Source organism: Capra hircus, chromosome 22 (assembly GCF_001704415.2).
Source record: "Capra hircus breed San Clemente chromosome 22, ASM170441v1, whole genome shotgun sequence".
Lineage (NCBI taxonomy): Eukaryota > Metazoa > Chordata > Mammalia > Artiodactyla > Bovidae > Capra > Capra hircus.
Genome location: NC_030829.1, coordinates 59,322,880 through 59,348,116, shown reverse-complemented (window position 1 = coordinate 59,348,116; position 25,237 = coordinate 59,322,880). Strand labels below are relative to the sequence as shown.

General features: G+C 60.0%; 1 protein-coding gene across 3 annotated transcripts in view; it reads left to right on the top strand.

Moving 5' to 3' along the window:
• The window catches only part of EEFSEC (eukaryotic elongation factor, selenocysteine-tRNA specific), a 112,984-nt gene that overhangs the window by 50,690 nt on the left and 37,057 nt on the right, over window positions 1–25,237 (top strand). For all 3 annotated transcript variants that reach the window (XM_018038244.1, XM_018038245.1, XM_018038243.1), the window contains exons 3-4: window positions 3,108–3,204; window positions 3,992–4,156. In XM_018038244.1, coding sequence (XP_017893733.1) covers window positions 3,108–3,204; window positions 3,992–4,156 — 262 coding nt within the window. The remainder of the gene's footprint in view (window positions 1–3,107; window positions 3,205–3,991; window positions 4,157–25,237) is intronic.

The window sequence follows — 25,237 nt, the reverse complement described above, 5'->3', positions numbered from 1 at the left end:
CTCTTTAGTTACTGGTGAGACTGAGCGCCTTTCCCCACGTCTGTGAGTGCTGTTTTGTGTCTAACTTGAGGCCGTATGTTCTGTCTGCTTGCCTCTTGCGATTTTAGTGCTCCCTTTTTGATTTTCACGAGTCTCTAACATCAATAAGGATGCCACTAGCTAACCCTCCGCCCGTCACGTTTCCTATAAGCAAGTCTTCAGCATTTGTTGTCTTTTTTTTTGTTTTTGTTTTTGTTTTTTTACGTGCAGAAGTGTCTAATTTTTATGTAGTCAAGCTCTTTGATTCTTTTTCTTTGTGATTTCTTTATCTCTGAAAGCATTTAAATTTACTCTTGCATGAGCATTTATCAGTGTTAACAGAAATAAAAATAGAAGGTAACAATGTGCCCGCATCTTCGCAACGCATCAAGTCGCAGTGCTTCCCCGCAGGCCCCGTCTGCCTTCCCCACACGCACGGGGTCTGAGGTGGCTGTTACCACACCGGCGCCGTGCTGTTCTAGGCTCTTCGGCTTCTCCCCTGCGGTTGCCGTCTGACAGCATCCTGGGGACTCTTTCTCCCAGACCTGCTCTGGTTCCCTCCTGTTTCCGTTCTAACCAAGCTGTCTGCTTACAGTGCCCCTTCCCTCAGCCTGGGGGGCGACAAGCCCCTGGGCCCGGCGGCCCCCTGCACGGTGCGTGGTGCACCCCCACTCGCAGCTGATGCGGTCTCCGGCACTGACTTCCCCTCCTGGCCTCCGTCGTGTTTCTTCCTCTGTGGGGCGCAAGCTGATAGGTCTGGCCTCGGCGTGTTTATCGTCAGGGAGCCTTGGACGTGGGGTCCGGACGACCAGGGGCTTCATGACGAGCTGTCACGTGTGGGGCACCTGCTGTGCGCTCGGCCCTGGGCTGGGGCTTGCCCTCGCAGCCAGCTGTTCACGGTCACCCCCAGCTCTGTGTCTGGCTTGACTTGTGAGCAAAGGAATCCTAAGTATCGCTCATGTCTTTTAATACCATTACTTTGCATTTTGCTTTTCCAAACCTGAGGCTCAGATTCCCTCTGTGTGCATCTTCTGTATTCATCACACACACACGCACACACAGATGCCCGTGTGTGTGATTTTAGCTGATCTGAGGTGGGTCCTGTGTGCTGACGAAGGTCAGCCTGCGTGCACAGCCAACAGCTCTGGGCCCGGCTCCCCGGTGAGGGGCCACAGCGGTGGGCGCGGTGGGGAGCCTGGGAAGAGGAGGCGCCCTCATCACCCCACCCCCACCCCGCGCTGCTGGGCGGAGGGGCTGTGCTCCGGGCTCTTGCCGCCGTGTCTGGCCAGTGCCCCTGTGCCCCTAGAGCCCAGACAGCAGCCTAGGTCTGAACTGGGCAAGGGGGCCGCCTGGCCCCCAGGAGCCAGCAGCCAGGACACGCGGGGCACTCAGCAGACCAGCAGGCAGGTCCTTGGGAGCCTGGGAAAAGGCCAGACACCAGCCCAACACGCCGTTGCGTCCTATTACAGTGCATTGCCCAAAAGGGTTTGGATAAACAATAATTGAATTTCCAAAGCTTTATGGTTAATCGCTGGAATTCTCAGCGCCTGCCTTCCCCTCCTCTGCAGCCCTGGGCCTGGGGCTGGCGGAGCGCAGGCCAAGATGCGCATGGGACGGGCCTGCGCCCTTCTTCGGGCAGAGCGCCAGGCCCGCGCCCTGCTTCGGGCTAAGAGCCGGGCCTGTGCCCTGCTTTGGGCTGAGAGCCGGCTTCCCCAGGAGCCGCCAAATAGGAGAAATGACGCCGTTTCCCTGGGAAGGGGCTCCGAGGGGCGCAGACACGCTGCCGTTTGCAGTGGCCGCCCGGCTGCTGGTTTCCACTCTGAGGAGAGTCGAGCGCTTGAGGCTCCTGCAGGGGCGAGGAGGGCGCATGGGAACGGGGCAGGTGACAGCACCATGGCGGCCCCCTTGCCGAGGGGCTCGTGCTGAGCTCTGGCTGTTTCTCCTGGCTGGACCTTCCGTAGACGGCTTCGGGCCTCCGTTGACCTGCAGGGTTCTGAGAAGGCTGGTTCTGATCATGTTTCCAGCGCTTTTATGAAGAGCCTCTGTGAGAGTCTTCACTCCACACTTGACTGGGCTTTGGTTTGTCGAGTCTCTGACATGCACCTCGTGAACGCGCCCAAATCAAGGCACCGCCGGCGGCATACTCCTCTCAATGTTGTTTGTAACAGTGAAGACTCTGAAATGCCCTGGATGAGTCCCATTCGTGGGGACAGTGTGCGCATCCCGGGCCCCGCGGTGAGGCAACTGTGAAGGGCAGAGGCGGCCCGGGTCTCGAGCCCGAGCTCTGGAGGCGCCGCCTGCAGCCTGCTGCCGCTGACGGCGGGGGTCGGCGCAGACTAACTTGCCTTCTGAGCCGTTCCTTCACGTCTGTAAGGTGGCGACACTTCCGTCCTCATTTTCTGGGGTTTCAATGAGAGCGTCCGCGTCGTATTCTTGGCGTAGTCAAATGAGTCTTATGGTTGTTATTGTTCAACAGGAAAGTCTTTCTAATATGCTGGCGAATAAACTAGAAGGGTATGAAATTGTGTGACTAACGGAACCGAAATATGGAAAAGTAGTCCCTTGGCGATGCGTGGAGAGGCCGAGGTTGGGAGCTAGGATGACGGTGATGAATCCCTCCACAGTGATGGGATTGCACACGGAATGTTGTCTCTTTTTTGTGTTTTGTGTTTGTTTTCCAGTGGAAAATGTCAGTGTCTATTCCATGGGAGTCTTTGCTTAAAGTAGCAGGGCTTGGGAGGCCGGAGGCTGTGGAGTGGCCTGCAGGCGCCCGGCGTGTCCTAAGTCCCCGCAGGAGGCTAGGCAGAGTCCGGTGGTCTTCCCCAGGGGTCTTTACTCAGGGACAGGGCCTGGGCCTCACTGCGCTCCCTCAGGAGGGCTCAGCGAGGAGCTTAAACCCAGGGCCCCTCTAACATTTGTGGCTCAGCACGAGATGCTCCTTTGGGCCTCCGCATGGGGTCACCGGGCGGGAGCGTGACGGCCACCCTGCGGTCCCTCTGGCAGGGTGGGTACGGAGGCCTCCATCGCGCTTGGTCCTCCGGCAGCCCCGGATGCGCTCGGTGACCTTAGTGGGCCTGTCTCTGTTCCAGGTTCCGGGGCGCACCTGTCATACCTGTTGCGGCCAAGCCTGGGGGACCAGACGCCCCTGAAACAGAAGCTCCGCAGGGCATCCCGGAGCTCATCAAGGTACGTCAGCTTCATCTACGCGGGGCTCCGCCTCCCTGCCCTTCCTCATGGGGTTAAACCCGAGCAGAACCGGTGTCTCCACCCGCAGCACAGGCCCGGCGTCCCTTCAGAGTGCTTCTGGCAGGGAGGTTGGTTGTCACGCTCCGGGAGCTGCACTGAGCTCTTACCATAGGTGACTGTGAACATTCGCAGTCACACGACTGTTAACGAACCTTGGGAGGCTTCAGGTGTTGATCCGCATTTTGGCAGGGAAGAGCCTGGGGCTCAGAGGGGTTAAGTGACTTGCCCAGGCTCACACACAGAGCAGGAGGTGGAGCTGGGGTGCAGACCTAGGTCGGCCGGCGGGGTTGGCTCCGGGGTCCACTTGCCCTGGGTCTGCAGACCTGGGTCAGGCGTGACCACACACGCGGCCTCCGTTTCTGTGATTATGCAGGGCAGACCTTGCTGACTTAGCAAACCTGTTTCTGGGTGAAGCTTTGGTGACGTTTTCGTCACCAGCTGCAGAGCGCACTGGTCTGGGCTGCTGGGGCGGTGGCTTCTGCTGTGGACGCGTCCGTGTGTCCCTATCAGAAGCCTCCAGGCCGGGCCTGCCCACATGCTCTGGTCTTTTTCCATGAGAGTCTTCACCACAAGACCAGGACTCTGGACCATTCAGTGCCAGACAGCTCTTGACGGAGTCTTCTCTGGTGAAGTCAGGGAGGAGCAAAGTAGAAAGAGTCAGGCGGTCTCCAGGAGGGCGGAGGTGTCCGCCCTGCCCCTGGTGTGTGGCACAAGCCTGTCTTTCCAGCTCCTGGTGTCCCAGATCTCCATCCCGACGAGGGACCCCTCGGGGCCGTTCCTCATGTCCGTGGACCACTGCTTCTCCATCAAAGGCCAGGGCACCGTGATGACGGGGACCATCCTCTCGGGCTCCGTCAGCCTCGGCGACAGCGTGGAGATCCCGGCCCTCAAGGTCAGTCTGGCCTCACCTCCCCTTCCTCTGGGCCCCTCTCGAGCGGCCCGGGGGGGGCCGGCCCCCGTGCGCCCCCGCTGCTGGGCCACGCTGCCCCGTCTCCCCTCTGTCCGTCCCGCCTGCGGCCTGGAACCAGCGCTTGCCTCTGTGCTCAGATCAGCACCGCCGACTGGAGCCTCGCGGGCGGGGGTTCTCGGTGAAGGCGGGAGGCCCCTGGGGGCACCTGGGCCAGCAGCACGGGCCCTGAGTTAGGTGCCAGGCAGAGCCCCTCTGCTTTCTGCAAGCCCCCGAGCCAGGGCGGCAAGGACGTGTGGGCACTCACTCCCGAGTCCCTTGTACTTCGCCACAGGTATTTCACTTTAAACACAAGCAGAACCGCGGCTGCTCGGGGCAGGACAGTCTGGGGACACTCGGATGATGGCGCGTTCCTAGCGTCATCGCAGGCGCCGCGTCCCCCTTGGAGGCCTGGGGTTGCAGCAGGGGGTCCTCGCCGCCCCTCCTCCTGGTCCCTTCCGGCCCAGTGTCCAGTGGCTCGTCCCTCCCCTCGGGGGCTTTGTTTCCTGGAAAGGAAAGACGGATAGGCCACCCGTCCTCTCGTCCTTGGGGAACACAGGCGAGTGAGAACCTGCGAGGCCCCCGGCGTTCCAGGCCCAGGGAGGGTCTGTGATCCTCAGAGGAGGCAAGGGGAGGGCAGTGGCGTGTCTGAGGACGCATCTTGGCTGGGTCTGGGGCCAGGGATGCGGCCCCTGGGGCTTCCGTGGGCCCGGAGGCTCATCTGCAGGGCAGGCCCGGGCGCCCACGGGATTTGTTGTGCTGGGCTTCAGACTTGCCCGGGACCACGACCTCTGAGCTTCCGCGTTCTCCGTGTGCCTGCGTGTGAGAGCCGATGGCTTGGCCAGTTTCACCATCCACACAGGGAGGCGTCATGCCCAGAACAGAGCTCCCTAGATCACTCGGGCCTGATCTGGGGGCCTAGATGGCGAGACGCGAGCTGGTGATGTTGAGAGGGGAGTTTGCAGCTCGTTAGAGTTAAGGCTGTAACGAGGTGAGGATCTGGATACTGGGAGGGGTGACGGCGTTTTCAACACGAGCTGCCAGAGGGTGGGCGGGTGCGGGTGGCTTGTGCCCCAACAAGCACAATGCTCTCCAGAACCTCCAGGAGAGAGGTGAGGCTCTCACCCTGGGCAGGGCGGGCTCTCCACCCATGACAAGCGTCCGGTGATGCAGGGACTCTCAGGGAGGGGCGTGTCACCCTGGGGGCTGAAGCCGGGGCACTGCAGCCCAAGCCCAGGGGTGTGCCTGGTCACCCGACCGCCCGCAGCTGGGAGGAGTGGGGGCCGTCCCGTCGGAGGTCCCGGGGCCTCAGCCCGGCTGACACCTGGGCCTTGGCCGCATACCTCCAGCGGCGCAAGAGGATGCGCTCCCACTGGTCCTACAGCGGAGCCTGCGGTGACCCGCCGTGGTCCCAGGAGTGAGTAGAGATTTCAGACGACAGGCCTGAGGTAGGAAGCTCTTCCCGCTCGCTGGGGCCTCGGGCTGGCCCTTCCTGTGGCGTTGCAGATGGCTCACTGTCCCGGCTGCTAGTGGGGGACGCGGGCCTTGGGGTTCTCGCTGATGGCCAGCCCCGCTCTCCCGCTCCTTCCTGTGACCCCATCTGACCCGGAGGAAGGCTTTGACCGAGGAGATAGTAGCTGAAGCCACTTGGCCAGTGCCAAAGCCCGGCTCTGGGCACTGTGCCCACCTCCCTGGGAGCCCCCGCTCAGCATCATGTGCCCGGGGCGCTAGGGCCTTGCAGGGCCGGGTCCAAACTGGACAGCTCTGCCCCGAGGCCACAACATCCCCGTCAGACTTCCCTAACCGCCTCAGACACCTCTGACCGCCTGGACTCCCCAGGCGGCGCGGCCCAGCCCCTCCAGATAAACAGCCCCGTCCCCTCCCGGCCCCCTGCAGCCTGCCAGACCCCGGCCCGGCCCTGCCGGCGTGTCCAACCCCAGCTGGGGCTCGTTCGCTGAGGGGGAGTGAAGGAAAATCAGAGCTCACGGCTGACACCCCAGGCCCCGCCCCTCAGGCTCCCAGGACCTTTCCAGGCTCGGCTGGGGCCCTCCAGTAAGGCGCGGCCTTGGGGGCTCAGCTGGTGACGTGTCCATAGGCGACCCACTATCAGGGCTGTGACAGGACCTGTCAGAGGTGCAGGCTGTGAGGAAGGGAACGGGGACCTGGGTCAGGCCACAGGCAGGGCCCTCCGCCCTCTGCTCCACCGCCGTCACAGCCCAGACCCCGAGGGCCCCCGTCCCTGACCGGGGAGATGGGGGAGAGCGCCCCGCGCCGGGAGGCCGCCTTGGTGTTCGGCACCGCCGTCACAGGGATCCGTGTGGGTCCACGCACAGAGAATGTGGGTCCTCTCCTGGTTGTGCGGGTACAGGACGTCTAGCGGGCCCCTGAAGTAGGGTGCACGTCCGAGCCCGAGGGTCCGCTGAGAGCCACGTCGGTGTGATGAGGAACGGACGTCCCTGGGGGGTGTGGACACCTGTTCCGTGATGAGGCTTTAGAGGAAGTTCAGATCTCGAGGGCATATTCCTCCAGATGGAGGCTGCGTGCAGGTGGGCTCACCTCTCACTCAAACCCCACGGAGGAGATGCCGTCTGAGACAGGACCCAGCGGCATCACCCCTGCCCTTGCCTCTGCTGGGAAGCTGACCCCCGGGGTGAGGCAAGGCCCCAACTCCAGGAAGACGCGGCCCTCCCCTACCACCTCCGCCGCCCTGCCTCTGGCTGGCCTCGCCTGCGCCCTCCCTGCTCGCAGGGGCCTCTCCTGGAAGCTCCTGGCCGCGCCCTGGGCGTGTGCGTCTCTCCTGTGGGTCCCACTGCAAGGACCTCCTCGAGGGCAGAGACTGCGTCTGCCCGGCTCCGCGCTCTCAGCACCTGACCCAGGGCCCAGCCCAGAGCAGGCTCCAGAAACCACTTAGTGAATGAAGCAGCGGGAGAAAGCCAGAGAGTGAATAAGCAGCTTGTTTCTTAGTAGGCTTTTGATGCAGTTGACGACCTCAGAGGGCTGTGTACACGCTGCTCCCCAGGGCCCCGGGGCAGGACTGGAGTGGGCGGTGGCCTCTCCCCCAGCCAGCAGGCCCAGGACTGATGGTAAGCCAGGCACCCAGGGCTGTGCCCCGGCTGAGCCCTCTGCCTCGGTGCCCAGCTCCTGCTCAGCCGTTTCCTGGTACGGAAGGCTCGTCTGGGAGGGAGCGGTGCCAGGCCGGCAGGGCCAGTCACCCAGACCCCCCCTGCCCTGCCCCCGGCCCGGGCGGGCCCTGCTGGGAGGTGCGGCCACCCTGGGCCGTGGTCCCTCCTGCCTGCTGTCCTCTCGGCTGCTGCTGTGACCCTCTTGGTTTTATTTTCCTCATTAAGGGAAAGTTGAGTGTTTCCTGAGTGTGCGTAGAGCCAGTGTACCACTTACACTGAATATTTATCATTCTTTTAAGAAATAATAACAAAAACACCATAAACATCGCTTTAACTGTGCACAGGCTCCAACTTGTGATAATCCTGGGGAAATGGCGGGTGAGACGTGTCCCTAAAGTAGAGGCACTTGCCTGCTTTTGTGTGAAGTTTCGCTCAAGTGCTTCATTGTATGACCTGTTCTTATTTGTAAAAAACGCCAGCCATTGTAGGTTTTTCTGTGTGTGTTTTCAAAAGTACTTAAATGAGATGCTTCTGGGCAGCGGTAAATCAGAGTCGAGCCAGCCTTGGGGGACTGAGCCAGCTGCAGTTAGGTCCTTGCTTGCTGTTAGTGACCCTCGTGTGTGAGGACACGCGCGGGGGTGTGTAGGTTAGGACGGGTCCAGTGGGGTATTGCATCTGCCCGCCCGCGCGCCCTCCCCTCTCCTCCGGCCCGCGCGCCCTCTCCTCTCCTCCCGCCCGGGCGCCCTCTCCTCTCCCTCCCACCCGCCGCGCCCTCCCCTCCCGCCCGGGCGCCCTCCCCTCTCCCGCCCGCGTGCCCTCTCCTCTCCTGCCCGTGCACCAGGGTGGAACTGTGGTCCTCGTGACAGGGCAGATTCCCGGAGAGCAGGTGACAGGTTCCCGCGTGAGGGTGGCAGGGCAGGCCTGGGTGCTGAGCTGGGAACACGCCTGCAGTGGCCCTGCTGAGAGGCAGCTTAGTGAAGGTGACGACCTGAGTCGGGGGAGGGGCATTTTAGCCGACGCTCGAAGACGGGACGAGTCCGTCGGGCAGGGAGGTAGTGGGAGCAGGCCTTGGTGGTGCGGCGGTTCCAGCCTCTTGAAGACAGTGGTCCCTGTAACGTGCAGGAGGTTCTGAAGGCTGCAGAGGAGAGTGTGGGTGTGTGCGTGCAGAGGGACAGGCCACAGGGGGCCGGGGGGGGCTGCTGTGTAGCCCAGCAGGTTGGGGCACCAGGGTCCAGCAGGCGGCAGCGCAGTGGGCCTCAGAGCGGTTCGGGAGGCGGCATTCCCAAGCCCGGGGCTGGGCTGATGGGGCCAGGTGCAGGGGCGGGTGCATCCAGCTCGGCTCCCAGGCCTCTGGCTTGAGGAGCAGGTGGGCTGGTGCGGCCTTTGTGGAGGGGGAGCCAGAAGTCTGGGGTGGGGGCAGAAGTGGAGGGGAGCATGCGCTGGATTTTAGGAAGTTTGGGGTCTTTGGGGGCATCCAGTTAGAGGGGCAGTCTCGGGGCTGAAGCTCGGATGTGTGGGAAAGCACGGATTCGTACACTGTTGGCGTGTCCAGCACAGGGTAGGGGCCTCTGGAGAGGAAAGACAGCTGTGCTCCTAAGGTTTTCTTCCTCATGCCTGGAGGCCCCCAGCCCTCCTCCTGGCCGTGGTGTGGGAGCCGTCCAGCTCTGCAAGGTGAGGTCTGTGAGGCTCCACGCTGGCACCTCGGGAAGGAGAGAGGGTCCTCCCGGGGCTGTTTACACTCTCCAGGGTGACAAGCCCCCGGGCCGGCCTCGGGTGGAGCTGCCCCAGCCTGCCCGATGCTCGGGCCGGTCTGCGAAGCGTCCGGCCCCAGGGAGAGCCGCCGTGCCCCCAGCCCCCGCGACGCTGCTGCCGCCAGAAACAAGCAGGGTGACTGGGCGGAAGGTCAGGAGTTTAAGAGCTTGTTTTATTCGAGACGGGGCTGAGAGACAGGAGGGAGTGTGCGGGTTTATATGTGGATCCTGGTATTTGCTTTGAGCTGCGGCGAGTGGTCGGGCAGGGAGGGAGGCCGCCCGCCAGGGAACGCTGCCAAGCAGAGCTCCGCTAATGCGATCCAGACGCAGCCCATCTCCCGCCTAATGCAGTCCTTGCGGCAGGAAGGGCCCGGCAGGGCCGCTTAACCCTTCAGGAGCTGTGGTCAGACCATGCTCAGCCCTGGGCCCCACCCACCCATCACGGGAGCCCCCCCACCCCCGTCGGGGTGCTGGGGCTCTCTGGTCACTCGACTGCCGGACGCACCCTCAGGGCACTGACTGGGGCAAGCATGTGGGAGACGTTTGCTCAGGAAAGATGGCCACACTGTCCATAGGAGGGGTGACTGGCCCAGCATCTCGGGGCTGGTAGGAGGTGGAGCGAGGTGGGACCTGGTCCCCAGGTACAACTCTGTGCGGGCCCAGTACTCTCTGCCTGGCCAGTGTCCCCGGTCACAGCTCTGTGCGGGCCCGGGGCCCTCTGCCTGGCCAGCGTCCCCGGGCACAGCTCTGTGCGGGCCCGGGGCCCTCTGCCTGGTCAGCGTCCCCGGGCACAGCTCTGTGCGGGCCTGGGACCCTCTGCCTGGTCAGCATCCCTGGCTGCCATGAGGGCCGTTGACCCTGCTTCCTGGAAGGGCCGGCCACCACGTCCATTCCCCTCCCTCTCCCAGGGCAGCAGCCACGGAGTGCAGGGTGTCCATGCGTGAGCATCCCCCACAGGGTGACGTCAGCGGGGGTGGAGGGGCCGCGCTGGGACCGCCAGGCCTGCGAGGGCATGGGTGCCCGCTCTGCGCTGGGCCCTCAGCACATTCTGTGGGTGAAGGGGTCGCACGCATGTATGCGTGCTTCCAGCCGTGTGGGAAAGCATGTGCGCGTACATGTGTTTGTGTATAAGCTGGTCAGGAGGGCCCTGCGTCGTGGGTCCGTCTTGGGGGGAGGGCGCAATCAGGGCGCAGAGAGGCTTCCGTGTTCTCGTCGCGGTGCTTGGCGTTCAGACCTTTCCAACAAGCTGGTACTCGTGTTTCTCGTGTGGCTTTTAGGGAAGGAAAGCCAGACTCGGCAGAGGAACGGCTTCTGTCGTGCGCGTCCGTCTCCCCTCCTCCGTCCGCCCCGGGCCCTCACCTGCGGGCAGGTGGGTGGCCAGGCCGCGACCCTGCTGGGGGGAGGCCGGGCGTCCTGCCGCCTCCTGTGCGAGCCGGAGCGGGCAGCCCGGCCCGGGTCTGACTTGGCCTGCGGGCCCGAACGGATTTCCGAAGGGCCCGCCTCGTGAACTTGACCGTCTCCCGGACAGGGAGACCCCCACAGGGTCCTGTGCTGCCCGCTGACCCTCACTGTCCGCCGCCCAAAGGCCGCTGGAGGAGATGGTCCGACCTGGTGAAGCACTGCCACCAGCGGCCGGAAGTGCTGGCCTGCCCGCGTTGGGTCAGGTGTGCCCGCGTCCAGGCCAGCGTGCCCGCGTCGGGTCAGGTGTGCCCGTGTCCAGACCAGCGTGCCCGCTCGGGGGCCGGCGTGCCCGCGCCGGGTCAGGCGTGCCCGCGTCGGGGCCAGCGTGTCCGCGCTCCGGCCCCTTCCTGGCCGCAGCCGCGGGTCACAGCAGCCGCGAGCGCTTTTGAAGTACAGCCTGGATGTTTGGCCTGACCGCGCCTGTTTGCTTAAGCATCGCCCTTGCCAGTTCATTCGGACCTTCTCTTTCTTTTAAGAACGTGCCGCTTGCCAAAGGTTATTTTGGATCTGTTTTTGTTTATCAGGTGACTTGTTCCAGCACGATTGGAAGCAGACACGCGCCTGAGCCGCTCTCGGCCGCGTGCACGCGCGCACACGCGCACAGGCTCCGTGCACACCCCTCAGGGCCCCAGCACACACCCGGCGCCCTGGGGTCTGCCCTCAGGGCCCCAGCACACACCCGGCACCCTGGGGTCTGCCCTCAGGGCCCCAGCACACACCCGGCACACTGGGGTCTGGGGGCTGCTGCGGGGAGAGCGCCGTCGTCCAGGAGCCAACAGTCACAGGGCTGTAGGCGGGGGAAGCTGGGCGCTGACCTTGGGAGACCCAGCCAGGGGACTGTGCTGGAGCTCTGGGCCCGCGTGGGGCTCCTGGCTAGGTGAGCTGCTTCCTGCCCCGGCGCCTGCGGCGAATTTCTTCCGCAGACGCGTCTCCCGCCGTCTGGACCCACTGTGCGCACGCGGGGCTGCTCAGAAAGGCCTTCCTGCTCCGAGGGGCGCTGTGCCCTGAGGAGTGGGGGGTTGGCTTACCTGAGACGGTCCCGCGCGGAGGCGCGGCCTGCCGTGGCGCTGGGTCTGCCCAGGCTGTCGGGGCCTCCCCGTGTCTGGACTTCGCTCTGCTCCGCGTGGCGTGGCCTTGGGCCAGCTCCGGCCCCCGGGAGCCCCTCGAGCTGCGCTCAGTCCTCAATTCCAGTGACGCTGCGTGGTCCCAAGGCTCGGCGTGCCGTCTGAGGCTGGCCCCGGGCACGGCTGCAGGGCCGGGCTGCAGGAACCCGCTTCCGCCCCCAGCGGGGACCAGCGGAGGGAGGTCCAGCCGGGGGTTTGGAGACAGCTTCTTTCCTCCCCAGGTGGGAGCGGAGACTCACGTCTTAACGTTTTCTTCAGATTAAAAAAAAAATGCTCATCAGTGAAAATTGGAAGCTTCTGAACAGGATGTGGAGGTGACCTCCAGTCCCACCTGGGCCCCTTTGTGGGCGCCCTCAGCCAGCTCGAGGGCGTGCAGGCACGGGAGACAGCGTGATGCACGTGTTTGGCCACGTGTTTTTGCACACACGCAGCCTGTGCGCTGGTCCTTTTCAGTGTGTAGAGAAGCTTGTGAGGTTGCCGAGCTGACTGCACAGCACAGAAGCAGTTATGTCTTCAGCTGAGTTTGGGAATCTTTCTAGAATGTATTTTCTCAGTTCTTCCTAGAACGCTGCCTACAGTTTCCCTTGCATGCGATGACTCAGCTCATTTCCTTGAACCAGCGGACATCGCAGGGTTGCCGTTGACGTGTGTGGTCTCTTTGCTTCTCTGAAGGGGGTCCTGCTAGCCTGTCCAGTGGGAGGGGATTCACTGTGCAGGCCACGCGGCTGCTTGCAGAGGCCAAGTGGGCTTCTGGGCACTCCTGGGGTCACCTCATGAGGGGGGAACCCTCCCATTTGCCTTAAGCCCAAGAGCAAGGGGACACTGAGAGGTGTTATCAGAGGAGGCGTGGGGAGCAGTCAGACTGGGGGCCAGAGTGGGTGAGGCCAGCGGGCTGGTCCCGGCGGGGCTTGGTAGAGGTTCAGTCCAGGGTGGTGCCGGGAGAGAGGCACGGGTGATGGCCGTGCCCAGCAAGCGATACCCTGATGCTGGCGGTGGGACTGGGAGATGGGTGCCCGTGGTGTGGGGGCCGTGGTGCCCGAGACACCTGGGCAGACAGCATGGTGCTCCGACATCCAGAGCAGCAGCGGAGTCTGGAGGCCTCCTGGACGGCAGGTCCCTGGAGCCGAGGGCAGGGGAGGTCATTTGAGGAGTTTAAAGAGGAGGCCTTGCTGTCTGCAGGACCGTGGGGCGCGCTGTGTGTGTGTGAGCGAGGCGCCTCTCCACGCCCGCCCCCTCGCTGTGGGCACCGCCTGGGTTCTCCAGCGCCTCTCGCGCCGTCCCCAAGCCTGTGTCAAGCTTCGGCGCCTCACCTGTGCCTCTGTGTGCTCCGTCGTAGTTTAGCCAGCACCTTTACACTCGTGAGTTGAAGAGGGAGCTGGGTCATTTCCAGAGCCCGAGAGCGTGCTCAGCCAGCTGCGCGCACAGACGTGTGCCCTCAGCGGTGGCCTCTGTGCTCTGTCCCAGGCCCCGGTGGCGCTCACACGCCCGTGCTCCCACTCCCGCCTGCATCCTCCACGGTGTGCCCTTGCCGGTGGGGGTGGCGTCCGTCCTGGGCCCTTCCATCACGGCTCTGTGCTTCCTGGAGTTCCCGCAGCTCGCGTCGCCCTCCAGGGGCTCTTGCCCATCCAGAGGGTCTGTCTGGGGTCTGTCTCCGCCCCCCACACACTGGAAGCTCCCTGAGCAGGGTGGGGGTGAGAGGGGCCGTGGGGGTGCCCCTCCTGGCGGAAGTGTGTGTGTGAACCTCGGGTTCTCTTTTGCGGGCGACCTCTCGCTTCTCACTGTCGCTTCTTCAGTGTGTGTCCGTGTCCCGGACACTGGGCTGCAGCGCGGCACCTCCCTGACCTGCTGTTCAGCCACCCCGCTCGTCAGGCTCCTGTGTCCGCCGGACGAGCCCCATGATGTGCTTTCTGAGCCCTTTCTTCATCCCTGGGGCCGCAGGCTGCTGCGGGCCCCCTTCCCAGCCCCGGGGTCAGACCTTTCCACAGGGAGCCCACTGCTTCCCCAGGGAGCCCCGGGCTCGAGGCCAGGGGCGGGGGCTGGGCTGTCCCTGCGCCTGGGCCTCTCGCCCACCTGAGCTGGGAGACCGAGTGTGCACACAAGCCGTGCGCACATGTCTGTAATTACAGACACACATGTGTCCGTCCGTCTCTGTCTCCACCCGCCCGTGCAGGTGCATCCAGACCGATGTGAGCTCAGTGGAGCCCCTTCCCACAGGGACCCGCCCTCCCTCCGCCCTCCCTCCGCCCACCTCCCTGTCTGCGGAGCTACTTTTGCTAGACTGTGAGCCCAGGCCTCGGGCGCTGTTTCAGTCCGTGGGCACCCACTGGCCCTGAGCCCCAGTCCCTGGCTACAGGAAGATTGCCGTTCTTGTAGACGGCTTGAGCTCTGAGCGCTAGCTTGGCAGATCAGGTGGCGAAACACCCCCTCCAGTGTGTCGTTAGTCTTAGTTTCTGATTGTTAGAAAAGTAGGTGATGGCTTTCTCCTGATGGAAAAATCCAGGCTCCACCAAGATGAGAAGCGCATGTCCCTCCCTGGCACCGCTTCCAGCTTCTTTCCAGGAGCATGTGCGCGCCCAGGCCCGTCCCAGCTTCTTTCCAGGAGCATGTGCGCTCCCAGGCCCGTCCCAGCTTCTTTCCAGGAGTGTGTGCACTCCCAGGCCTGTCCCAGCTCTTTCTTTAGATTAGTGATGCCTTGGTAAGCATATTTTTGTGCCTTGGTGTTTTGCCATGGAAGCTCTGTCTCCTAAGACAGACTGAGGACTGAGCTTTGCCTTCTTTTCTCCCCAGCGCGTAGTGATAGCGCAGAGCCGCCCGCACCGCCCGCACCGCCCGCAGGCTGTGCTCGCCCCCCGCCCCCAGTGCCGCGGGCTGCCCTGCAGCCACCTCCGCCCCACGCGTGGCCACGGAGCCCCCCGAGATGGAATAAGCGGGACACTGTCCTCTTGCATGGGGGTCGGCGGGTCGGTCATCTCTGAAATGACTGCTCAGCCCTTCGCGCATCTCTGTACCCAGTTGTTCATCTTTCTGTGGGTCTGAGGTTCCTGTTGATTGAGACATGTGTCCTTTGTCAGATAACGTATATTGAGGTGATTCCTCTCAGGCAGTAGCTTGCCTTTTCATTTTCTTGATGATGTCTTTCGAAGGTTTTTAATTTTGAGAACTTCAGTTCCTCAATTTTCAAGTACATGGCTTGTCTTTTTTTTTTTTTTTTTTTTGTCTCTAAGAAATCTTTCCTGTGCCCGCCCCACAGTTAGGAATGTATTCTGTTTTTCTTCTGGAAGCTTTATAGTTTTAGCTGTATATTCCATGTTCTGTTCTGTGTTCCATCCCAGATTAATTTCCTTGTATGAGATGCAGAAGGGATTGAAGTTTATTATTTTTTGTATTTTTTTTTCATGATCATTTATTGAAAAGATTTGCCTTTCCTATTGAATTGCAGTGGGATCTTTGTAGAAAGAAATTAGTTAATGTGTCTGGGCCTGTGTGTGGACCCTGCTCTGTACTGTTCATCTGTCTGTGCTTATTCTGATCCTCGTCTGCCTTGATTACTGTAGCTTTTCATTCCAATCCCAAAGAAAGGCAGTGCCAAACAATGCTCAAACTACCGCACACGCACTAGTAATGTTCAAAATTCTCCAAGCCAGGCTTCAGCTATACATGAACCGTGAACTTCCAGGTGTTCAAGCTGGTTTTAGAAAAGGCAGAGGAACCAGAGATCAAATTGCCAACACCCGCTGGATCATGGAAAAAGCAAGAGAGTTCCAGAAAAACATCTATTTCTGCTTTATTTACTATGCCAAAGCCTTTGTATGGATCACAATAAACTGTGGAAAATTCTGAAAGAGATGGGAATACCAGACCACCTGATCTGACTCTTGAGAAACCTAAATGCAGGTCAGGAAGCAACAGTCAGAACTGGACATGGAACAACAGACTGGTTCCAAATAGGAAAAGGAGTACGACAAGGCTGTATATTGTCACCCTGCTTATTTAACTTATATGCAGAGTACATCATGAGAAACGCTGGGCTGGAAGAAGCATAAGCTGGAATCAAGATTGCCAGGAGAAATATCAATAACCTCAGATATGCAGATGACACCACCCTTATGGCAGAAAGTGAAGAGGAGCTAAAAAGCCTCTTGATGAAAGTGAAAGAGGAGAGTGAAAAACTTGGCTTAAAGCTCAACATTCAGAAAACGAAGATCATGGCATCTGGTCCCATCACTACATGGGAAATAGATGGGGAAACAGTGTCAGACTTTATTTTCGGGGGCTCCAAAATCACTGCAGATGGTGATTGCAGCCATGAAATTAAAAGACACTTACTCCTTGGAAGGAAAGTTATGACCAACCTAGATAACATATTAAAAAGCAGAGACATTACTTTGCCAACAGAGGTCTGTCTAGTCAAGGCTATGTTTTTCCTGTGGTCATGTATGGATGTGAGAGTTGAACTGTGAAGAAAGCTGAGCACTGAAGAATTGATGCTTTTGAACTGTGATGTTGGAGAAGACTCTTGAGAGTCCCTTGGAGATCCAACCAGTCCATCCTAAAGGAGACCAGTCCTGGGTGTTCATTGGAAGGACTAATATTGAAGCTGAAGCTCCAGTACTTTGGCCACCTCATGCGAAGAGTTGACTCATTGGAAAAGACCCTGATGCTGGGAGGGATTGGTGGCAGGAGGAGAAGGGGACGACAGAGGGTGAGATGGCTGGATGGCATCACCGACTCGATGGACGTGAGTCTGGGTGAACTCCGGGAGCTGGTGATGGACAAGGAGGCCTGGCGTGCTGCGATTCATGGGGTCGCAAAGAGTCAGACACGAGTGAGCCGACTGAACTGAACAGTGAATTTTGAAGTCAGGTAGTGTATTTTGAAATCAGTGCGTGTTTTTGTTCTTTTTAGATTTTTTTCTTTTTTTTTTTTTTTTTTTTGGCCTTTCTAGGTTCTTTGCATCCATGTAAAATTTCAAATCAACTTTATTTTTTTAAAGAAATATGTACTGGAGTTTTGATTGTCATTTGTATGGACGCCATAGCACACTTTGGAGACACTTGAGGTTTCATAAATATCGCATGCTCCAGTCCATGGGCGTGGCATGCCTCTCCATTGCTTTAGGTCTTTATTTTCTCTCAGCAACGTCTTGTGTTCAGTGCAGTCTTGGAGTGTTTTAGTAAATCTATCGCCAAGTGTTTTATCTGACACTGTTTAAACAGTGCTTTGAAATTTTCTGTTTGCTGTTAGAGTGAAGAGATAAAATCGGTTTCTATATGTTCACCCTGTATCCTGCCATCTTACTAAAGTCGGCTCTGAATCTGGTGCTTGTTTTGTGGAATCCTTACAACTTTCTTTGTAAACAGTCATGTTTCCTGGAAGCACATATGACTGTTTCCTATCTTTTTTGCCTTATTTTTTTTCCTGCCTCAAAGTAGCAAGAGATATGAGAAGGCTGCTCTGTGCCCGCAGTGCAGCCTGCCCACAGTCAGGCCCCCGTGGGCAGGCTGTGCCAGTGCCCCCAGGCGCACTCGGGTGGAGAGCCCCCCGGGGCCGGGCTGAGGGCCTTGGCCACGTTGCTCATTGGGCGTCCTCCCCCGCAGAGCCCGTGCTCTGCCCCGGAGCTGACCCACCAGGACCTGGCATCTGAAGGGCTGGCGGGGAGAGCCACGTCTTCCTGAAAGTCCATCCTCATCAGGGGAGCTTAGAGGGAAAAGCGAGTGAGCTCTCTCCTCGGCACGGAGCGGGTGTGGCCTTAGTCGCACCCGGACGTGAGCGTGACCCGGCCCTGCTCTGAAGCGCAGGTCTGTCCAGGGAGGGACCCCGGGGGCTGGAGGACCATCCCTTAAGGACCAGCGGCCACTCTGGCGTCACCCAGTGGAGGAGGGAAGGGCTTCCCGGGCGGCAGCGTGTGCGGACGCGCGGGAGCAGGGAGCGGCCGGGGCTGCGCTCCGACGCGCGGCCTGCTGTCTGTGTGGTTGCCGTTACAGAGCGCAGACACAGACGGCCCCCGTCACGCGCGGCTGCCGTGTTGGCCGAGGGCCTCTTGTGTGCCCTTCAGGCCTGCGCTGCGCCCTCAGCGGGCACGTCCTGTGGGCTGGGCGGGCGGGGGCATCGTGTGGCTGCGGAGTGTGCACCTGTGGCCCCGCGTGGGGACGTGCCTGGTCAGGGGGTGTTTCGTTCGGGCGTCCAGACTGGAGAGAAGCGAAGGGGGCCGGTTCCAGGAGCTGCTCCTCGGGGTCCGGGCACCCCGAGACGTGTCCTGCCCAGCGCTGGCCCTTGGTGCCGCCGGACGCAGGCCGCTGTCCACTGCCCGAGCCGCGCTGACCCGCAGGCTGCCCTCGGGGCCGGGCAGCAGAGGAAGCGAGCTCAAGCCTGTCACCTGGTTGTAGTTTTCGTAATTTCTGATTTGGCATTTTGATCAGTCTGTTTCTGGTCAAGGAAATGCATCCGCATCTCATAACAGGAAACCCTTTTGTGATCTTTACTTCAAGGCATTTTTCTCTCTCTCTCTGCTTCCCCCATCGGTTTTTTCTCTTTTGGCAAAAATACAGGCCTAATATGATGTGCATCTTATTAAAAGTTCAGCATAATTTATTGCCGTTGGTTTGTTTACAAAGTCAACAATCCCCAACTGCACAACGTGGCCTTCCTACAGCCACCGCTCTTTTCAGACGTTCTCGGCTTTTCCCTGGGGCTAGGGTTGGGGTGGGGGACAAGGAAGGACCCACGCTTGAAGGGGTTGCGTTCCTCTCAGGTCACAGTGCTAACCAGACGCCGCACGATGCAGCAGAGCCACCCCTATCAAGGTGGGGGTCCCGGGGGGTGGTGGACACCAGGAAACTCTCCCCCTCCCCAGCCCAGCGGTCCTCCTGCCCACAGAGCCCATGGGGCGTGTGGGACCCGTCGGGGGAGAACAGGCCCACAGCAGTGTGTCCAGCGTGGTCCCCAGCCCCCGCACGCGTCTCTCAGAGGGAGGACGGAAAGCGGGGGGTGGGCTGGCCCAGTCCCTAGGGCTGACTTAGCCTGGGGCCTCTGGGAGCAGGGTCCTGGCAGAGCTAGAGGGGCTGTCCCCTCCCAGGCCAGCGCTTCCCCCGTCACTCTGCTGGGGGCGTTCCAAGCCCACTCCGGGACCTGTAGATAGGACCTGGGGACATAGCCCGCAGGGTCTGGCCTCCCGGCCTCCCTGGTTGGGAGGCAGCTCAGCAGAGGCCAGAGCAGAGTCTGAGCTGACTGCCCTGGGCCGCCACCGTGGGGCTACTCGGGAGCCGACGGGGTCTCCTCTCTCGACCTGGCCCCCAAGGCCCGCACGTGTGCACCTGAGCCCCGGGCGCTCGTGAGACCACCCCCTCCTTCCTGCACCTGCCCTGTGGCAGCGACCACCGGAGGCCCAAGCCAGCCTGCAGGATTGCGTTGCCTAAGGGACCCGGGAGGCGGGGACCTGTGGCCTCTGCCGCTGCCCAGCTGGGCCGCCACCAGAAGGGGCCTCGCCCAGGGCCTCTGAGGCTGGGCGGAGCTCCTGGGAGACCAGAGTGTGTGGTGGGGGCCGGTGGAATGCTCACTGTCGTGGGCAGGGGGGCGCGGAGGTCAGGGAGACGTGGGCTGTCCCGTGAGGCTCTCAAGGCTGGGAGGTGCGGGTCTCCGCTCCGGCCTCCCCCGTCCCTTGTTTAGGGTTAGATCTGACAACTTCCCAAGGAGTTGGGGTCTGCAGGGCCTCCACCTCTGTCTCTAGGGCCTCCCTTGTGTGAAGAGGCAGGGAGCCTTCCGATCTTGCGGTGGAAGGGCAGCCCTGCGCAGAGAGCTCGAGGCCCCGGGTGACCTGGAGTCTTTGCGAACTCTCCTCGCAGATCCCAGGGCTTCCTGCCTCCTGACCCCCAACTCCCCAGGGCCCGCTTCAGGCGTGGGGCGGGGCTTCACGCTCAGGCCTCGAGCCTCAGTCCTGGGGACTCTGCCGTGGTTGGAAAGAGTGCGTCCTCTAAAGTTGAAGACAGAAGCGAAGCAGCCTCGCGGCTCGTGAAGCTACTGACTGGGGCTCCTGGCCTCTCCCCCAGGTGCTGGGCTCAGAGCCGGCGGCTGTCCCCGGTCCCCTGGAGACCCTGGTGCAGGAGCTCCCGGCTGCCCTGCCGATTCCTGAGTGTTCACTGGCTGCGGGGGTCCAGGAGCTGGGCGGGTGGGCCCGGGGGCAGAAGGGGGTGCGAGGTCCCGAGCGGTGTGTGTGTGGCCCCAGGGAGTCAGCCCCCCACAGAGGCCACATGCTCCCTGTGTGTGTCGAGCGCTCTGAGTCTTGAGAGGCTGCAGTAATGAAACAAAGGCCCTGAGATGAACTGTGTGATTATGTTATTCGGTGTTGGGCGCTGCAGGAGCGTCCAAGGAGGCTCGCCCTGGCCAGGGGTGTGCCCCGTCAGGGCCGTGCCGTGACCAGCGCTGTGCCCACCCGGAGCAGCTGAGGACCTGAGGGCCGTGTGCCCAGGCCCAGGGCGGGGCCGGATGCCAGCCCCCGCTCTCCCCGCTCCCGCCCCCCGTCACCCAAGCCCAGGGTGTGCTTTGGACAGCCACCCTGTGTCCCGACCTCGAGCCTCCTCAGGCTGTGGGGACAGGAGCTGGGGGCAGGGGGATCAGGGCCCTGGGTGACGTACAGGGGCTAGGTCGTCTCGGGGCCAGGAGGGCCCAGGGCAGGTGGGCTGTGCAGAGTGGCCGCTGACCCCGGGCCCGGGTGGCTTCTGACTTCTACGTAAAGAAGACGAATTTTCTCATCGAAGGGGTAAAACTGCCCGATTTTTATCAGGGCAAGTTGGTTAGAGTGTTAGTTAAGTCATTTGTCAAAGCTCATTTAGTTGTCAAAATTAAATCATTTCCCTCCATTTCCTGGCGGATTGGTCGTAATGATAACTTTCCTGGCACAGCATTTATCATCCTGGTCCAAATGGGGGATGGGGTCGGGGGCGGGCGGGAAGGTGTCCCTAGAGCGATGCGACTCCCTGGTCCTCCTGTGGAGGGAGATGCTATTTTAATCGCGCTTAGCTCCTGTTATCACTGGCAGCATAGCGTTCACGGAGCTGCAACCGCGGGCCTGGACTAAGCCAGGGCGATGCCAGTACCCGTGTCCACAAAGCAGGGAGGGGGACGCGGCGGGCTGCCAGCTCCCCGCCAGCGAGGCTGACGGCAGAGAGGGTGGCCCTGCACTCAGCCTTCTGACTGCAGCCGTGCGGTCAAGAAAATCAGCATCTTAAAATAATGTGAAAAGAAAGTGTGGCTCCTAAGAAAAAACGTCTTGCACAGAAAAGGAGAGAAAACGGCCCAGTGTCTCGTTTCCCAGATGCTCCTTGGTTTCTGTAAGATCAGTCATGTACCCGCTCTCAGCCCTCGAACAGCACAAAGGTTACAGCTGAGGAGGGGAGGTCCCCCCACCCCAGCCAGGCCCACCCCAGCCAGACTTGCTGATTTTTCTAAATTTTTCTCAGAAAGTTAGGCATGCACACAACTCTGCGTGTGTGTCTGTGTGTGTGTATCCACACACACATATATGTAAAATTCTGTTAATAACACACTCAGAACAGTGTTTGCGTTTCGTCTGTCGCCGTAGCCTTTGCAGTGTTTGTTGGTGTGTGTGCTCACACCTGTCTCCCTTCGGCCACTTGCTGCAGAGCGTGTCGTGTGAAGGCACTGCGTCTTATTCACCCGCTGCGTACCCCTGTTGACGGACAGTTGTCCTCTTAACAATTGCAGCTGATGCGGCCTGCCTCGGATGTCCCGAGGGACTCGAGTGAGCATACCCGCGGATCAGTCCTTCGCGGTGTGACCTCGCGTTTACCGTTCTGATGCTCAGCGCCTCCCCTGCCTGCAGCAGAGGGGTGTGAAGTCGCAGCCGTGCAGTCTCTCGTGAGCCCGACGGCCCCAGACCCCCATCCGCAGCAGCCACGCTTTCCTTGCCGGACCCGCCAAGCGCCACTCCCCTAGCTTACAGACGAGCTCGCTCTCTGTGATCGCTGGCCCTGCGGGTTTTGCTGCCGGTAGGTTGCCTGCGGGCCGTCTCTGCTGGCCGTCGCTTTCGCTTCCTGGCTGTAAACCCTCCACCGTGAGCGAGTCGGCCGCGTCAGGCGCTGCGACTGCCAGGCCCCCTCCCGCTCACACGTCTCTGGTCCTTTCCGCGCGTTTGGGTCGTCTGACGGGTCAGCCCCAGGACTCTGCTCCGTGCTCTGCCCTCCTCAGAACGGCCTCCGGCGGGACGGACTCAGGCTCTCTCCTGAAGTTGTTTCTTGCTCTTTCATTTCTCCGCAGTTGCTCCTGGACTTTGTTCAGTACAGTAGCCCGGTGGCCCCGGCGCCGTTTGAAGCAGCGCCTTGGTCGTGGGCTTAGCCGCTTCTCCGAGCTTTGTCCTGCCGCCTGGTTGCCTCTCACTGACTTACTCTCTGGTCTCCAGACACCCTGCTCTCTCTCTGGGTCTGGTCCTCTCTCAGCTTCGTGTTGACAGGCTTTAGCGGCTGAGGCTGGCTTCTGCCTCTTCCCAGCCCCGGGTCTCCGCCTGGTTTTCTCCGAGTGTTTGTCACTGTGACTGCACGTCTATCTTTCAGATGAACGTTAATATCATTTTTTCAGTTGCCGAGAAGCAGTTTCGATGTTGAGATTGAAGTGGAGCTGAACGTAGACCGATTCCGAGAGGGCTTACATCTCTATAGCCTCTAGGCTTCCCTTCTGATAGCACTGTGTGTCTTTCCATTCACCTGGAGATTCTGAGTTTCCTTCAAATGGATCCTGCGCATTTCCCCAGTTTTTACCTAAGCATTTCATCTTTCTGGTTGCTCTGATCACTTGGGCCCTTCCTTTCACTGTGATTTTTAATTTGTCTTTGTACAGAAAGACTGTCCATTCTTTACTATTGATGAGTAATGCCCCACTTTACTGAGACAGACTTCTCTGCAGCTTTTATTATTTTTTCCCATGGATTCTCTTGAGTTTTCTAGGTATATAATTCTATCCTTTGCAAACAGGGACAAGTCCATTCTTTGTTTTCAACGCTTAGACCTCCCCTTTCCTTCTTTTGTCTTATTACATTGCTCAGTGGGCCCAGAACAGTGCTGAGTGGCAGGCATCCTTTGTTCATAATTGCAGTCAGAATGTGCCCGATGTTCTATCCAAAGGAGACCTAGCTTTTCGTATCATGTATCTTCATTCTCTAAGAAGCAGACATTCATTCCTCTAATTTTTTAAAGTCAAGTTTTAATGTCAAATATCATGGAAACCCTGTTTGGCGTCTTTGGGAGTGACTGGTGATTTCTGCCTTTTGACCTGCTCGCGTGCTCTTTCTTAGCGGAGCTTTCCTGGTGGTACAGCCCCGGGTACTCCCTGCCTAGCCGCAGCGTGCTCTTCTCTTAATGCCCCTCCAGTCGGCGCAGTGCTTATGTTAACAGCCGTGATCACCAGGCCTGGTGTCAGCCTTTGTCACTCGAGCCTTGAGCATCAGAATACCAGCTTCACAGGAAGAATCTGGAAGCTTTCATTCTTTATTCTTCCTAAACAGTTTAAATAAGTTGTATGTTCCTTGGAAGGCTGAAGGTCTCTGAAACCATTGGAACTTTGTGCTTTGGGGGCTTAGCACTTTGGTGACTGATTGGAACTTTGTGCTTCTGGGGGCTTAGCACTTTGGTGACTGTGGACTTTTTTCTTTTTTGTTGGTTTTCTTGATTCCCATCTCTTCCAGGGACAGTTTTGGTAAAAGATTTTGCTAGAAAATCTGCTTCAGTCACGCCTTCAAACCTGTTTGCACTGAGTTTCGCAAGTGAAACCTCCTATGTCGTCACTCCGTTTCTTCCGTCTAATATTCTGTGTTTGTGCCGCACCACTTTTTAAGAGACAGCTTTTCCATCTGCCTGTCGGCTCGGCTGTCCGCTTTTCTGAGTGAGCGCCGCGGCTGCCCTCGCTGCTCTGCGCCCCTCCGCTGGCTTGGTCCTCTCCTCCTCGGGCTCCCTGGCGTGGCCGCCGCTGTGTCTGCGGCTGTGTCCGCTCTGAGCCCCCCCTGGGCTGCAGTCCGCTCTCTGCTTTGTGCTGCTTTCTGGATGTTCCGCCACTTCTGTTCCCAGCCTTCCTCTGACCCGAGAGTTGCTTAATGAGAAGGGCTTTGTTTCCCGGTTGCGTTTTTTCCCTGTTCGCTTGGTTCTGCATGTAGAGCTTTTATTGCGCCGTTGGGGGAGGACGTGTCCTGTGTCATGCTGACTGTTTGCAGTTTATTGAGCTTTTCTTTGTGGCCTAATACACGATTCTGTACATGTTCCAGGGGCTCTTAGGAAGAAGACTGGTCTGCTGCCACGCGTGAGATAAGCGCCCCCCGTGCGTCGCGTGTGTGGGCGTCGGTGCGAGCTGGCGCTCCCTCTGCGCCGTCCGCCCTGACGCGCTCGCCCTCTGGTCTGCTGCAGGCTCGCTGGGGCGGCTCCTGTCATCTCCCCGCCCTTTCTCCTCTGCCCCCGACACCTTGCGGCCCGCTGCGGTCTCCGACCCTTCGCGACTCACCTCTCCCTGTGGGTCAAGATCTTCCCGAAGCACCAGTGGCCCTTGGGCTCATTTCAGCTTTTTCTGCCCAGAATTCGAGCTTGTTGGATTTCAGTTTGGCAGTTCAGGCCTTTTCATCTTGATCTTCTTTTTGCTTCTAACATCTCTGAGTCATTTTGTTTTAGTGAGTGAAGTCGCTCAGTTGTGTCCGACTCTGCGACCCCGTGGACTGTAGCCTATCAGGCTCCTCTGCCCATGGGATTTTCCAGGCAAGAGCACTGGAGTGGGTTGCCATTTCCTTCTCCAGGGATCTTCCCCACCCAGGGATCGAACCCTGGTCTCCCACATTGTAGGCAGACGCTTTTACTGTCTGAGCCACCAGGGAAGCCAGGATATTGTTTTAGAGGTGATTCTTATTTGCAGTACAACACACCATGGCCTTGGAAAATCAAAATGAATACTTAAGTCCCTCGGAGCTCTTTGGACTCAGTTTCCCTGTCTGTGAAGTGGGTAGTTTTTTCCAACCGAAACGTTATGTGCTGTTTACTGTACAAGTTATATCGCTAACTGGCACGATGCCATCCTTTTCAAGATATTTCCTCCTCTGACTTTGGCAAATGAGCCAAGCAGGTCCAGGGAGGTGAGTTTTCCAGAGCTGCCCAAGCGACCGCGTGTGGGCTGTGGTTGCCCCCTGCCCAGGGCTCCCCGCTTCCACACCCCATGTCCCTTCTGCTCATCACGTGTAGCTGCCGTCGCACTGTCAATGAGAGCCCAGGTCAGCCTGTGTGAAATGATTTCTGGCTTTCTGGACAAGCTGTGGCAAGGAGGGTAACCTAGTAACCAGGTTCACTCTTATACTTAATTGGAAGCAGACCGCGGCGGGCTCAGGGGTCAAGCAAACAGCCTCCTCAGCAGCACCCCCCCCGCCCCGCCTGTCCTCTAAGCGGGAGGGCCGCCCTGCCGGGCGGGGGCTGAGCAGCCCCCTCTGTCTGAGGGCCGCCCTCTGGACACTGCTTCCGGCTCCTCGTGACCGTCAGAAACAGCAGATGGAGCCAGAGGCTCGGGGAGAAAGGCCACCCGGTCCCGAGCCCT